Source organism: Muntiacus reevesi, chromosome 1 (genome assembly GCF_963930625.1).
Source record: "Muntiacus reevesi chromosome 1, mMunRee1.1, whole genome shotgun sequence".
In the NCBI taxonomy this organism is placed as follows: Eukaryota; Metazoa; Chordata; class Mammalia; order Artiodactyla; family Cervidae; genus Muntiacus; species Muntiacus reevesi.
In genome coordinates, this window is record NC_089249.1 from 54,042,057 (window position 1) to 54,055,192 (window position 13,136).

Below are 13,136 nucleotides of genomic sequence, written 5' to 3' on the forward strand. Positions count from 1 at the left end.
CACGTGGGACACAACCCTGAGTAGAGTGTGTGTGTCGGGGGGACACGTGTGTGTGTGTATGTCGGGGGGACACGTGTGTGTGCATGTGTGGCGGGGGGTACACGTGTGTGTGGCCGGGGGGTGGGGGACACTTGGGACACGATCCTGAGGGCAGTGGGCTTCCCGAAGACTCCCAGCAGGGCTGCCAGGCCCCCGAGGTGAGGTGTCGGGAGGGCACAGCAGATCGTGCAGGTTTTGTCAGAGGAGCTGGGGTCAGGACAGGTGGGGTTGTGGGCGCAGGGTGGAGACGCCTTGGAGAGGCCAGCTTTGGGGCTTACACAACAAGGGGGTGGGGGCAGTGGGGAAGCGGAGGGCTGGAAGGTGACATCTGTTTCAGGCCTGACAAATGAGTGGCTATGGATGGACGGAGGTGCCGCTCACAGCAGACCCATGAGGGGGGCTCTGGCGTCTGCAGGGGGTTGATGCTTTTGGACCCCTGTGGGCGTCCAACACACTCCTCAGTCCATTCTTCTCATTAGAGAAGGCGCACAAGCACCCATGAAACAGGCTTCTCTGAACTGAAGCAGCTTCTTGTTAACACGGGCTATTACTGGCAAGGGAAGTACACGAGTCTGGGCAAGCTCTGGGAGATGGAGAAGGACAAGGAAGCCTGGCGTCCTGCAGTCCATGGGGTCGCAGACTCAGGTGCAACTTAGTGACTGAACCACCACCCCCGCTGGCAAGGGTATAGCCTGCTCCCCCCCAGGCTCTGTGGTGACCGCTGACTAGGGATCCAGCCCCCAGGGGACCCCCTCTCTGCAGGTGCTGTGACTCCCAACTGGGGAATGGGCAGTGGTGGGAGCCTCAGCCCTCCCACGTGCCCGCGACCAGGCAGGCTCCAGGTTCCAAGAGGTGGCATACACGCGCTTTACCTGTGTAGGGGGGGACCCCCTTCAAGTTTATCTTACGAGGTGGAGGCGGGGTAGAACAGGGGGAGCTTGGAAATGGGCTGGAGCACTGGCCCCCCACTGCTGAGGGCCAGGGCCCCCCTTTCCTCGCTGCAATGGGGGAGGCATGGCCTGAGCTTTCCGGACCACAGTCCCAGCCAGAAGAAATGAGACAGACCAGGGGCTAGACCTTAGCTTCGGAATGTGACAATTTATTTGGGGGGGGGCCAAAGAGGCTTTTCGCGCCCCCTTCCTGGCATTGATACAATATTGAAGAGCAGCAGAACAAAACATACAAGACGAGAGTAATCAGCACAGACCCCCCTCCCCCGGCCCAGAAACAACCGATTCCAGAACAGAACCGAAATCCACACCCAACTCAAGGCGTTTCTCCACCCGACCTCTGGGAGAGGAGCAGGTGGCCTGGGGGCCCAGCCCCATGCTGGGGTAGCGCTCCCCTCCCCGCATCTCAGGTCTCCCACTCACCCTACTAGTTTCCTGTCTTGAACCACTGGAGGCAAAGTTTAGCCAGCTGGGAGCTGGATGGTTGAACCACAGACAAAGGCAACAACACTTCATTTTTAAAATGAGAGAAAAAAGAGACAGCGCCCCTCCCCAAATATAGAGTTATATATGTATATTTTATATATATAGAATTCATTCGTGCACAATTCATTAAATGAGCTTTTCAAAAATTAAAAAAAAATTATAAGATACATTTCTTTAGGCTTTTGTGTTTTTAAATTAAAACCAACAAGAAGTCTCCATCTCTACTCTGCCCAATAGCAGGGGGAGGCCCCAGGACTCTTGGTTCCTTCTAGTGTGGCCTCTTGCAAGGGGTCCCTCATTAGACCACCAGCCCCCCTTTGCCTAGCTGAAGCTCTGCATACAATAGGCACTCACCCACTGCTGAAGTGGGGTGCTGACTCCTTCAAGGCGGGATAGGGTGACGCCACAGGCCTGGGAGGTGGGTACCTCAGTCTCCACCCAGCCTGTCCCCCCCATCTTGGTGTCTTGGCAACTATCAGTAAGACAGGGCCAGGCTGGGGACACCCTCCCTCTGTCCTGGAGTGGTAGCCCCTAATTCTGGGCTTTCTCAATCTGAGAGGAGATGTAGACAGGAAAAAAAAACAACAACCTTTAAACACTTTCCTTTTTTTTTTTTTTCCCAAAAGTGATTCCTTAAACCATACAAGCCCCCAAGAGGCTGCCTTGGGCTAGTGCATGGGAGCCTGAAAGTGGAACTGACCAGGTGGGTCCCACTGTCCGGCATGGGCCAAGTGCAAAAAAAAAAAAAGACAGAAAAGAAAAAAACCTCCCAAAACACAAAACCAACAACCACCAACAAAACCCCTAAAGACACAAAAGGCAGTGTGTCCACTTGGGTCCACCCAGAGGCTAGAAAGGCTGGTGGTGTCCCAGCTCCCCGAGCCAACAGCTTCCTCCTTTGGGCTGACCTCTCACCCAAGACTGCCTGGCTCAAGGGAAGCCTCTGGCTTTATGGTAGCTCCAGGACCCGCTCCCCACCTTTCAAAGGTTGTCCCCGAAAGGCCAGAGCAGCTGAGCTCTTCACTCCAATGAAGCAGCTTTACCTCTCAGAGGCCAAGTTTCCTGGCCTTGGAAGTGGGGTGACCCCTTCCACTCTGCCTGCCCCACTGGGCTCAGTTGGAGCCCATTTTGATCCTGACCCCTTTGCAGGATGAGAATGAAAAGCAGCTGTGGGAGAATAGAGGCCCCAGTGCCAGCAACCTCTACCACCACTTAATCCTCAGCAGCTGGCGGGAAACCAGCAGGTGAAAAGGCCATGCCTCCCAATACACCCATTTCACAGACGGGCAAACTGAGCATCTGGGAGGGGAATGAGACAGAGATGGGTCCCAAATTCCCACCTCAAACCAGACACCAGACCTCATCTGTTTCCTATGACATGGGGGTGAGAACAGGGTGGCATTAAGGGGAGATGACCCCAGCCAAAATTGAACAAGGAAGGAGATCGGGTCTTGAGGGGTCTTTCACATACAAAAAATAAAGCCAACCAAACTGCAACTTCTGCTTGGTAATTAGGCAAATGGAAAAGCAGCAGCAGGGGAGGAAGGACCCACGGGAGGCTGATCTGTGCAAGTGTGGTGGGGGGCTGCGGGGCCCGGCTCAGAGCCACCCTAGGAGAGAGGTAAGGAGGGCTCCACTTGCTCTTGACCTGGTGCCCACTTGGGCCCCCAGGGGAGCTGCCCACCTGGGAGCCAGCCTCTGCTGGGGAGGGGTGCACAGCTGGGGGTCAAGGGCAGCAACTCGCCTGTGGAAAGAGATGGAGCGGGCACAGCCTCTCCCTAGGGCTACCCCCAACCCACCATGATCACCACCAAAGGCTCTCCCAGAGTCAACAGCGCCTGTCTTCCTGACACCTGCAGCAACACCTACCTGGCCATGGAAGCTTGGGGGTGTCATGGTCATTGGGGCAATGGGGAGGGACATGCCCCCATGGGGTGGCGGTGGAGGGACCAGATGTACCAACAGGCTGGCAAAGGAATGAAGGGGGGCAAGGAACCCAACTGTACCCACTTACCAGCCTTCCTGGAGAGTCACAAACGCTGGGTCCCGGCTACAGTGGGACCCCTGCTGACCGTTATCTCCCCCAATCTCAGCTCTACCTGCTTCGCCCCTGCAGCTTCTGGCAAGTTCCTTTGGGAACAGAGGTCATCCTTCCATCTGAGCTGGGACAAGAGTGGAACCTGGGCTGAGCACAGGAGGGAGGGCTTACCTTGCCTCGGGCCAAGGAAGAGGGGCTGTCGCCATGCCCGGGGTAGGGGCGCCCTCCCAGCTGGGCCTGGGCCTCTGTCCACGTTCCTAACATTGCCGCCTCAGCTGTGCAATCGCTGCGTTACTAGTTTTTCTTTAAATAGCTTTCTCCCCACCCTCCCCAACCCCATAGGAATCCCACAATATTTTTTTTCTATTTCTTCCCCCCCCTTTTTTTTTATTTTTTTTTTCTGTTTTTTGCAAAACTAATTCTTTCACTTTCCTGTCATAAAATCACCTCTGAAAACACAACTTCTTTACAAAAAAGGTCACGAATGACACGGACTCTCAGGAAAACACATTTCTATGGTCTCTGGAAACACCTGTAACTGGCACCCAGGTGGATACGCACCTGGGGTGGGGGTTGGTGGGGGGGGATCCCCTCTAACGACAAGAGGAGAAATACCAGCCCTTATTTGGGGCGAAGCCAATTGGCACTTGGACGGCCACAGAGCCAACAGAAGGGCGGGATGGGGAGGGTCAGAGGACCCTGCCACAGTCTCTGGCAGGGACAGTCGGAAGACAGAGTCCTCCCCATGCTCAGGACCAAGGCATTTGTTACCCACCCGGAATTCCCTTTCTGCGTCCTCCTGACATCACGGGTTCTAAGCTGACATACCAAGAAGCCACCTCGAGCCACCAGTAAGGACTCCCACTCGTGCCAAACAGCCCAGGCAGTGCCCCAGGGCTGGCCAGCGGGGTTGCGTTCCCTGTGCCCCAGACCCCAGGTCCTGCACAGGCTCGCTCTCCGGAAGGACACCAGGCCCCCTCTTCCATCCCCGGCTTGGGACAGCCAGCCCTCCCAGCACCAGGCCTAAAACCGGGGTTTTGGTCTTTGCCACTGGCAAGGACGACTCATGTTCCCAGGCCGCAGCAGAAAACGAAGCTGCCTAGAGCAGTGGAGGCCTCCTGCTGCTTGGAGAAGGCTGGGCTGTGACAAAGCCTGGGCGATCACAAGCAAGAGAGAGGGGGCGGGGGGCTGGGGGCGAGGGGGAGAAGCCGGAGACGCTAAGAACCGTGTCCAGGCTTCCTCCTCCCCGCAAACTGCCAGGAGGAAGCAGCAGCTTGGGACGGTGGTCTGTCTCCCCTCGACCTCAGTCCCCATCATGTCAGGCCCGACAACCCCACAGGAGAAGGGCGGGGGTTGGGCGCCCCGCCCCTGCACACGCGTGCCGGGAAGCTCGGCCTCCGCAGCAAACTCCTGGGACCTGCCAGGCCCGGCTGATGGCCAGGGAGGGTCCGGGGCCCCACGCAGATACGGATACACGCGGACGCGCCTGGGGCGGCAGGCGCATGCGCAGCAGGAAGTCCGCGCCGCAGGTTCTTGTAGCACCTTTGGTTGAAAACTGAGGGACCTTTAGATGCTGGGAGGCCATGGCAGGCGAGGTTCGTGCCAGCCCCTCCCACCTTCAAGACAGAAATTAGGAAAAAGATGGGTGGGTGGGAGCCACGGGGGCCCGCTTGGGTGGTCCAAACGTGGGCCCAGCTCCTGCCGCCCTCACAAGGGAGGCGGAAAGGGGAGGAGAGGGGCCACGGCCGCCTTCATCTCCACCTCTGTCCTGGCTTCCCCATCCCTGCCCCTCCTTCCCGGGTTATCTGGAGGAAGGAAAGGGACGGTGCCCATGCTGGGATGGGGGGTCCCCTAAGGGGCCCCGCAGCTGCCGGGGGTTAGCACCGAGAAATCAGATGCTGTGCGCGAGAGCTGGAAGCAAGCTGGATAGAGACAGGACAGGATGTGGGGAGGGCAGCTGAACCCTAGGTTCTGGGGCTCCCTAGGAGCCACCCAGCAGGCCCCACTGTGCGTGGGCAAGGAGGGTGCCAAGAGACAAGAGGGAGGACTTCCCGGTGCCCTCGGCCCCCACCCCAGGCCCACCCCGTTCCAGGCCTGCCCCTCCCATTGGGCTTCAGGGGGTCTCCAACTACCCAGCCCCATCCCGGGGTCAACGCCGAGCCTTTTGAAACAAGCAAAGCACAGGCGGGGTTGTCTGAGGGCGGGGGGTGCGGGGGCGGGAGCAAGAGTATGACTTTGGGCAGGAGGGCGCCCCCCAGTCCCCCCCTCTTGGTGGAGCCCCCCTTACTTGCTCGCCCCGCTGCTGCCACCCCCTGCTGCGGCGCCTGCTACCCCAGCAGCCACCTTCTCGAAATCCTCTGGGTTGCAGAATTCCTTGATAGTGACCGTGAGGAGGTTGCTGGTGACGTCGGTGACGACCACGTTGGAGCAGGGTGACATCTCAGGGCGCCAGTCCCCCGCCTCGGGCTCGGAGGCTGCGCCGGCCGGCTCAGGGGCGGCGGGAAGGGCCTGGCTGGCAGCTGCAGGGAACTCGGGAGGCGCCCGCTTGCTGGTTGCCGCCGCCTCGGGCGGGAGGGACAGGTCAAGCACTTCGGGCTCCCGCCAGTCGGGGACCGATGGGCTCGTGGTCTCCGGGAGCAGCTTGGGGGGCGCGTCCTCCGGCTCGGAGGAGTGCGGGGCGGGCGAGGGGCAGCCGGAGGAGCTGGAGCTGCGGGCGTCGTAGGGAGCACTGGGGGGCGCCAGGAGCAGCCCCTGGCCGGGGGAGGCGGCGATGTCGGTCTTGCCGGCAGGCGGGGGCTGCAGAGGGCCGGGCGGGGGCTTGTTGTACAGCGCGAACGTGCCGAACTTCATGTGGCGGACCTGCGTGCGCAGGATGCTCTCGCTGAACTTCTTGCTCTTGCCGATAACGCGGTTCCGGGACGGGACTTTGGGGCGGGCCAGGGCCCCGGCCCCCTGCCCGGCGCCGCCTGCGCCCGGGCCCTTGTCGATCACCTTCAGGTTGAGGATAATGCGGTTCCGCTTGGGCTCCCGCGGCTTGACCTTGCGATTGATGATGCGCACGGTCTCGGAGAAGGGGGAGATGGGCGGGCGCAGGCCGGGGCTGCCCCCCTGGGGGTCTGGGCGGGGCAGGGGGCGGCGGGACATGCGGTGGCAGCGGCGGATGTCCTTCTTGAGCCGGTGCACCGCAGCGCTGGAATGCAGCTTGGGTGAGGAGGCGCTGGCGCTAGGCTTGACGGAGAAATGCACATCGCTGATGCGGAGGGCCTCGGCCTGAGCCCGCGCCTGCGAGACAGAGGGAGGCAGGTGGCTGAGGGCTCCGGCTGCCCGCTGACCTCTAGACACCCCTGCCTCGGCCACCCACGAGCACTGGCTCAAGAAACCATCCTGAGGGCACTTAAGAAAATCAGCCGGTGCTCCTACCCCTGCCTGAGCAATAAAAAGAAACAGGTTCAGACAGGTGATGCAAAGTGCAGAAGGCTGGGGGCAAGGCAGACTCTTATCCAGGCCCAACTTGCAAGGCTTGACTTTCCCAGCTCAGCTGTGGGCCCTAGGGACAGACTAGTCACTGTCGTTGCTGACACACAGAAGTGGAACTGCCAGGATGTTGCATGGAAAGAAGCCCCAGACCACTTGGACCAGGGAAGATCGCAGCCCAGCCTGGCACTCCTCCATGGACGAATTTGTAGTGATCAAAAGCACAGGGTGATCTCTCCCTACCCCACCCCTCTGGGCCTATCTATAGACGCCCTGAGCCCTTTCTCTGACTCTGAATAAGCTGCACCTCCAGCTCGGACTCACCTCAACTCTGGGGGCAGACCTTTGGCCCCTCCTCTTCGCTCCCAGCCCCTGGCACTTCCCCTCCTGGGTCTGATTCATCTGTCTGCCCAGGGTCTGGCTCAGGGCCTGGGTCTGAGCAAACTGGTGCCAATGGATTTCACAGCCGGCACCTAAAACCTCCTTGGCATTGGTTTGGTGGGGATGGGCTAAGAGGTGGGATGGACCTCACCACAGTCTCTGTGCCAAGATGGCCTGGGCGCAGGATGGCTGGACAGAAGTCTGTGAGGAGCGAATGATATTTACTGTCCCAGGCTCCTGAGCCCAGCTGCACACAGTCCCAGGTGTGAAATGTGTAAAGCCCCAGGACTCTGCAGCAGCTCACCTGCTACCTCAGGGAAGGTGCAGGATGTGTGTGGCAGGGCCCTCAGAGACCCCAGGTCCAGGGCAGGAGACTCACAAGGTTAGGTAAGCCATCCTCGGGGGCCAGTCCTTCCCTCACTAAGCAAGTGCTAATAAGTCACCAGCCAGCTGTCTGGGGCTACAGCTGCGACCACACACAGCTTCTATGTCCAGGGGGGCAGCACTCCAAGGAAAAGACAGGTAACAGGCAATTAGAGTAAAGGATGCTTCAATTCAAGGAAGAAAGTACAGGCTCCAGAGGAGGACGGATTAGGTCCCTATCTTGGAGGATGAAGCATCAGTAGGAAAACAAACAAAAAACACCCTTGACTTTCCTGAGCTATGCCCCAAGTGGCTGTGGAGGCTCAGGTGGCCTGCTGAAGGGGTACTGCTAAGACCAATGGTGGAGGCAGAGAGAGCCCAGGGAACTGAAAGGAATGGCTGGACAGAGGGTAGACATGGATGACCAGTCTGGGTTCTGTACAGATACCCTGGCTCCTGGTGGGGGAGATCAGTAGGCAGTGACTGTCTTCAGCCAGGGGAGCTGGGGTGGCTGAGAGGAAGGGCGCATTTCCATAGGTCAGTCTCTGGGCTCCCCAAGAGTGCAATCTGTGGTTGGGGGTCTCTCCGCCTCCCATCCCCACGGTGCTGGATGCTTAATCAGTACCCCGGAGGCAGCCTGGTAGACAAGACTAGAGTGTATTTGACCACAAGCCCCAGAAGAGGTTATCTGTGGACTTAGATGCTGAATAAGTGAGGATGTCATTTAGAACCTGGGAGAGGCACGTGTCCTCCAAGTTCTGTCTCAAGTCTCCTCCTGGGGTGACTTAGTTAACAATCCCTCCAGCCACTAGGTGGCAGCAGATGAGGCCCTGACCTCCCTGTGCCAGGGCTGCCAGCTCCTCCAGCTCAGAGCCAGTGGAGCCAGGGGCTGGTTCCCTCATACCCCTTCCCAGACAAAGGCAGGGGAAAGCCAGCCTTCCTTGGCATGGCAACAAGGGCTTTTTGCAGCTTCATCCCCGAGGGAGCTTAGGGGATTCCCCACTCTTTCCAATACCCCAGGGGTTAGTGTTTATTCCCTCTGCACGCTGCTGGGGCTCCAGGACCTCTGTAATTACTGTTCTGCCAGAGTCCAGCAGTGACACATGGTCCCTGGGGACTGGTGAAGTGTGTAGGCAAGGCAAACGTCAGATCCAGGATGAAACCCCGGCTTGGTGGGACTCCTGGGACCATGAGATAGCATATGTTACCCGCTTAGCAAAATGCCTGGCACACAGCAAGCACTAGAGAAATGTTAAAACTTATCTATCCAAGGGGTGGTGCTTTTGAGAGCAACCTTTTTCTAACGTATGCCTTCCAACCATTCTACAAAAAAATTTCTTACTTTGTAATTTCTAAATGTTTTTTCAAAGGGGGTTAGTTTACCCTCCTCCAACTCTCCCCTCCCCAGGTGGAGAATTCTTTGAAGGTGAGACCTGGGTCTGCCTGTGAATTAAAAATGGTAACCACAGCCAATGCATTTATTGCACTCTGAGTGGGTGACGGGCACAGCTCCAAGGCCTTGGCATGTACTACATCTAGATAACGTGGAAGATAAAAGCCCTGGACTCTACCACTCCCTCTCTGTGATCACAAGCAAGTTATTTAACCTCTCTGGTCTTAAGTTTTCTATGTATAAAATGGGGATAATGCAACCCACCTCATGGGCTCCTGTTCTCGTCAGAGGAGTTCCCTGCAGAAAGTGTGATTTGTTTACTATACACATTGCCTCTTCGGTTCAGACCAAGCTGATCTCCATCACCCCTTGCAAATCTCTCATGCTCCCTGAATATCTATTTCATCTCATCTCCAAATCAAGGTCCTCTCATCTGCCTCTCCGCCCCCTGCCCCACCAACTCTGCAGCCTTCACAGTTTCCCGTGTGTGTCCATCTTTTTCCCTTAACCTGATGTGTACTTCCCTGAGGGACAGGGTTAAGAAAAGGAGACATGATAAAGCCAGGAAGCTAGGTGATGGGAGCTCAGGTAAAATCACCTCCCTTCCCTGGGCCTTGATTTTCTCATCTTAAAAAGAGGGGATACCATTCCCTACTTCGTAGGGGGTTTTTGAGCAACAGAAAGGAGATAATCCATGTGGGGGCTCAACACTGTGAGGCCCACAGCCAGAGCTACAGCTATTAAAAAAAGAAAAGCATTCTGAATCAATCATCATGGCCATTGCTCACTTCCCCGCTAGAGGGCACTCCAGCTGCACTGTCAGAGGCTGTCACACAGCCCACGGGCCTCCAGCTGCTCTGCCCCATCCCTCCCGAGAAACATCAAGGGTTAAGATTGCTCCACGGATCTCCTAAAATGTGTGTAATTTGGAGACAAGGGTCACAGAAGGATGTAATTCTGGAAACCATTATTTCTTTCACTTCTGCTTTAAGTCCGAAGCAAACTTTATACCCATGTACAGTCCTTTTGAGGGAGGTGGGAGGCTGGAAAGTCCACCAACTGGGCTTTGAGCCTTTCGAACAGATTGGAGGTTCTGAGGCCCTGACATTCTGCACAGCCTTTTTTTCTGCAGAGTCCTGTCTGCCCTGCCCATGCCAGCTGCCACAAAGTCACAGGTTGTCGGGGCGGGACGGGGCCTTGAAAAAATCTTAGCACTAGTGGGGAAGACAGTGCTTGCCCATGGAGACCGCCTGCAGCTTTGCCTGCCACCTTGGGTCATCTCGACTTCCCTTTCCCAGACTCTGTTCTTTCTCATTAAAAAAAATAAACACCAAAACCCTCTAAGATGGCTTCCTCTGGAGCTAGGTCTCCCTCCCTTGCCAAGGCCAATGTGCCATGCTTTTATTCTCTCTCCCTCCATCGTCATTAGAACCTCCAGACACAGCCAGAAGTGGGGCTAACAGAACCAGTGGCCCAGCCTGGGTGATAAAACTCCAAGTGAAGTGACTTAAGGTCAAATTTAAGTTCGATCCTCCTGTCGGAAGGGAAGGCATGCAGAACAAATCTGAGAGGCAAGCTGGAGACAGGGAGGCAGCCCCCCACCCTAAAAGCCTCTCCCTGTTCCGATGAGGGAGATCACATCCACTCCTCCTCTGGACGTGAATTCCAGGTAGAGCCCCACCACTCAAGGCTGGGGGAGAGCAGGGCTCTCACGTGCAGAGGCCACCTCCCTGCCACCCCCGCAGGTGGACCGCTCCCACCTGCCTCATTCACCCTCTTTCTGTTGGCCTCCCCAGACCCTGGTTTTCTGAACAAGGATCATCCTCCCTCCTCGTCCCCATTCCCAGGCCCCTCTTGCAGAGAAGCTGGAGATGGCCAGGGCCGCCTGCCAGGGGCTCGTCGGGGGCTCACAACCAACCCCTGCCCAGCTGGGGCCCCCTCTAGAAAGGCCCGCCCGCCTGGGCGGCCGCGGATCTGTCCCTCCCCTGCAGGCCCCGTGTTGCGCCCAGGCTAGGGGCCCGAGAGGGGGCTGCTGGGGCTGGGCCAGGTTACCTTCAGGAGGAAAGTTTTGGGTTTGGGTCCCCTCTTCTTGGGCCCATACAGCTCACGCTCCCGCTCCCTGCGGCCGAGAAACACCCGAGGTTAAAAACGATCCCCTTCCCGGGCCCCACTCCGCGCTGCCCTCCCCGGCCCTCCCGCTTCCCCGCACGGCGCCCCAGCCGAGCCTCGGCCCCGCCGCCCCTGCCAGCTTCCCAAACTCACTTCTGTTCGAAGGCTGCAATGAGCCGAGAGTCCAGGATGTTCTCTTCGGGCTCCCAAGTGCTGTACCTGCCGAGTTATACATGCACAAAATAAAAAACAAAACCAGAGAGGCAGAGGCACATGCGAGTGAGCAAATGTGCGCACCCCCCCAAGGTAAAAAAAAAAAAAAAAAGGCCCCGGTGTCTGCTGCCTCCCTTCCCCCCTCGCTCCTGGATCCCGTGACACTCACTTGATGGCCCACCCCTTCCATTTCACCAGGTACTCGATGCGTCCCTGAAAAAGAGAAGGAAAAAAAGGGGAGAGTGGGGGTGGGGAAGATGCGGGGACGCGAGGAGGCGACGGCGCGGGGGTGGGCGAGAGAGCCCGGGTTAGCGGGACCGCTTCGCCTAGCTGGCCCACGGACTCGGGCCTCGGCTGCGGGGCGAGGCTTCCAGCCCTGGGAGGCGGCTCACCTTTCGGATCCGCCGTTTGATGATAGATTCGGCCGCGAAGACCCGCTCGCCCACTGCAGACAGCTCCATCTTGCTCAGCGGCACCCACAGCCCATAATACTCCCTGCTCCCGCGGCCGGTGCTGCACCGCTCGCGCACGCGCCGCAGCGCTCAGGCTCGGCGGGCGGGCGCGCGGCAGGGCGCGCGCTCGCGTTCCAGCTGCGGGCCGTCACGTGACCCTCCGGGCTGGTGCGCCGTTGCCAGGACCTCCTCCTCCCCCGGGGCGGTTGCTAGGGAAAGTGAGCGCACGCGGGGCCGGGGCGCGCGCTGGCTCTTAAAGGGGCCTAGCCTGACTCGGGGAGCCGCGGCCCCGAAGTCCGGGAAGGAGATGCTTGGCCTGCGGGAAGCCGGGTTGCGGACAGTGCAGTCTTACAAACACTTTCTCATTCTCCCCTCCATCTTCCTGGCCCCCGACCGCTGACTACCTCTCCCTCTTAACCCTTCCTTACAAGTCACTCCTAGGCCCTGGGCGGGGAAGCGGGGTGGAATTTCTACAGTCGCTGCTCAACCTCCCAGCAGAAGTTTGCAAACAGTTAAATATGATACAGCAGAAATGCATTTGCTGTTGCCTTGCCAGGCCCTGCGGGAATTTCTTTAAAACACTGCTCCCCCCCCTCCATTATTTATGTATTCGTGGGAGTATGGTTTTGTAACCAGTTCAGATGAATTAAAACAAAAACGCCACCGCAGGAAAGGGTGGGGGGAGGCGGTGAATGGGGCCAAGGAAGGTCGGGGTGATCCCTTGGATTTGTTTTCGGCCGGGGTCTTGGGCGGGCACCTGCCTTCACCGGGAGGGAGGTCGGGTGAAGACGCAGTGAGCAAGATGTGGCGGTGGTTGGGTGGGGGGGGGGGCGGGGGGGCGGCGGTCCAGGGAGGAGAGGCCGCGGGGTGACTACAGGCTTCCCACGTACCAGATTGGGCCCGAAGCGGGTCATCCTTGGGTCACTCGGCAAAAGCCGCCATCGCGGTCAGGTCTGTCTGTTTTCTGATTCTCAGGCCCCCTGGCCGCGTCACCCTCTTGCCGCCTACAGTTCCTCTAATGGTTCCGCCATTGCTAACGGGGAGACCACAGCCCAGCTTCCTATTTGGGGAGGGAACGGGAGACTTCGGCTGTCCTGGAAGGGGCATAACGTAGTCCTGCCGCACAAACCGCGCCATTTCTTTTATTTTGAATTATCTAAACTTTATTTTTAAAAAAGAACACCAACAGCCCTGTTCTTTGCAAATTTTTTTAAGTAAGAAAGAAAAGGAACTGTCTA

General features: G+C 58.2%; 1 protein-coding gene across 2 annotated transcripts; it reads right to left on the minus strand.

Moving 5' to 3' along the window:
• Window positions 1-1,117: 1,117 nt before the first annotated feature.
• On the minus strand, window positions 1,118-12,916 carry CBX6 (chromobox 6). 2 transcript variants are annotated; one of them, XM_065944029.1, is made up of 5 exons: window positions 12,789-12,916; window positions 11,616-11,659; window positions 11,387-11,452; window positions 11,177-11,243; window positions 1,118-6,795 (listed from the first exon to the last, which is right to left on the minus strand). In XM_065944029.1, exons 1-5 carry the CDS (start codon window positions 12,810-12,812, stop codon window positions 5,797-5,799), a joined length of 1,200 nt encoding a protein of 399 aa, XP_065800101.1. In that variant the 5' UTR covers window positions 12,813-12,916; the 3' UTR covers window positions 1,118-5,796. The 2 variants fall into 2 exon arrangements, with proteins under 2 accessions (XP_065800101.1, XP_065800093.1); XM_065944021.1 differs by lacking the exon at window positions 12,789-12,916 and adding an exon at window positions 11,839-12,371.
• Window positions 12,917-13,136: the final 220 nt, after the last annotated feature.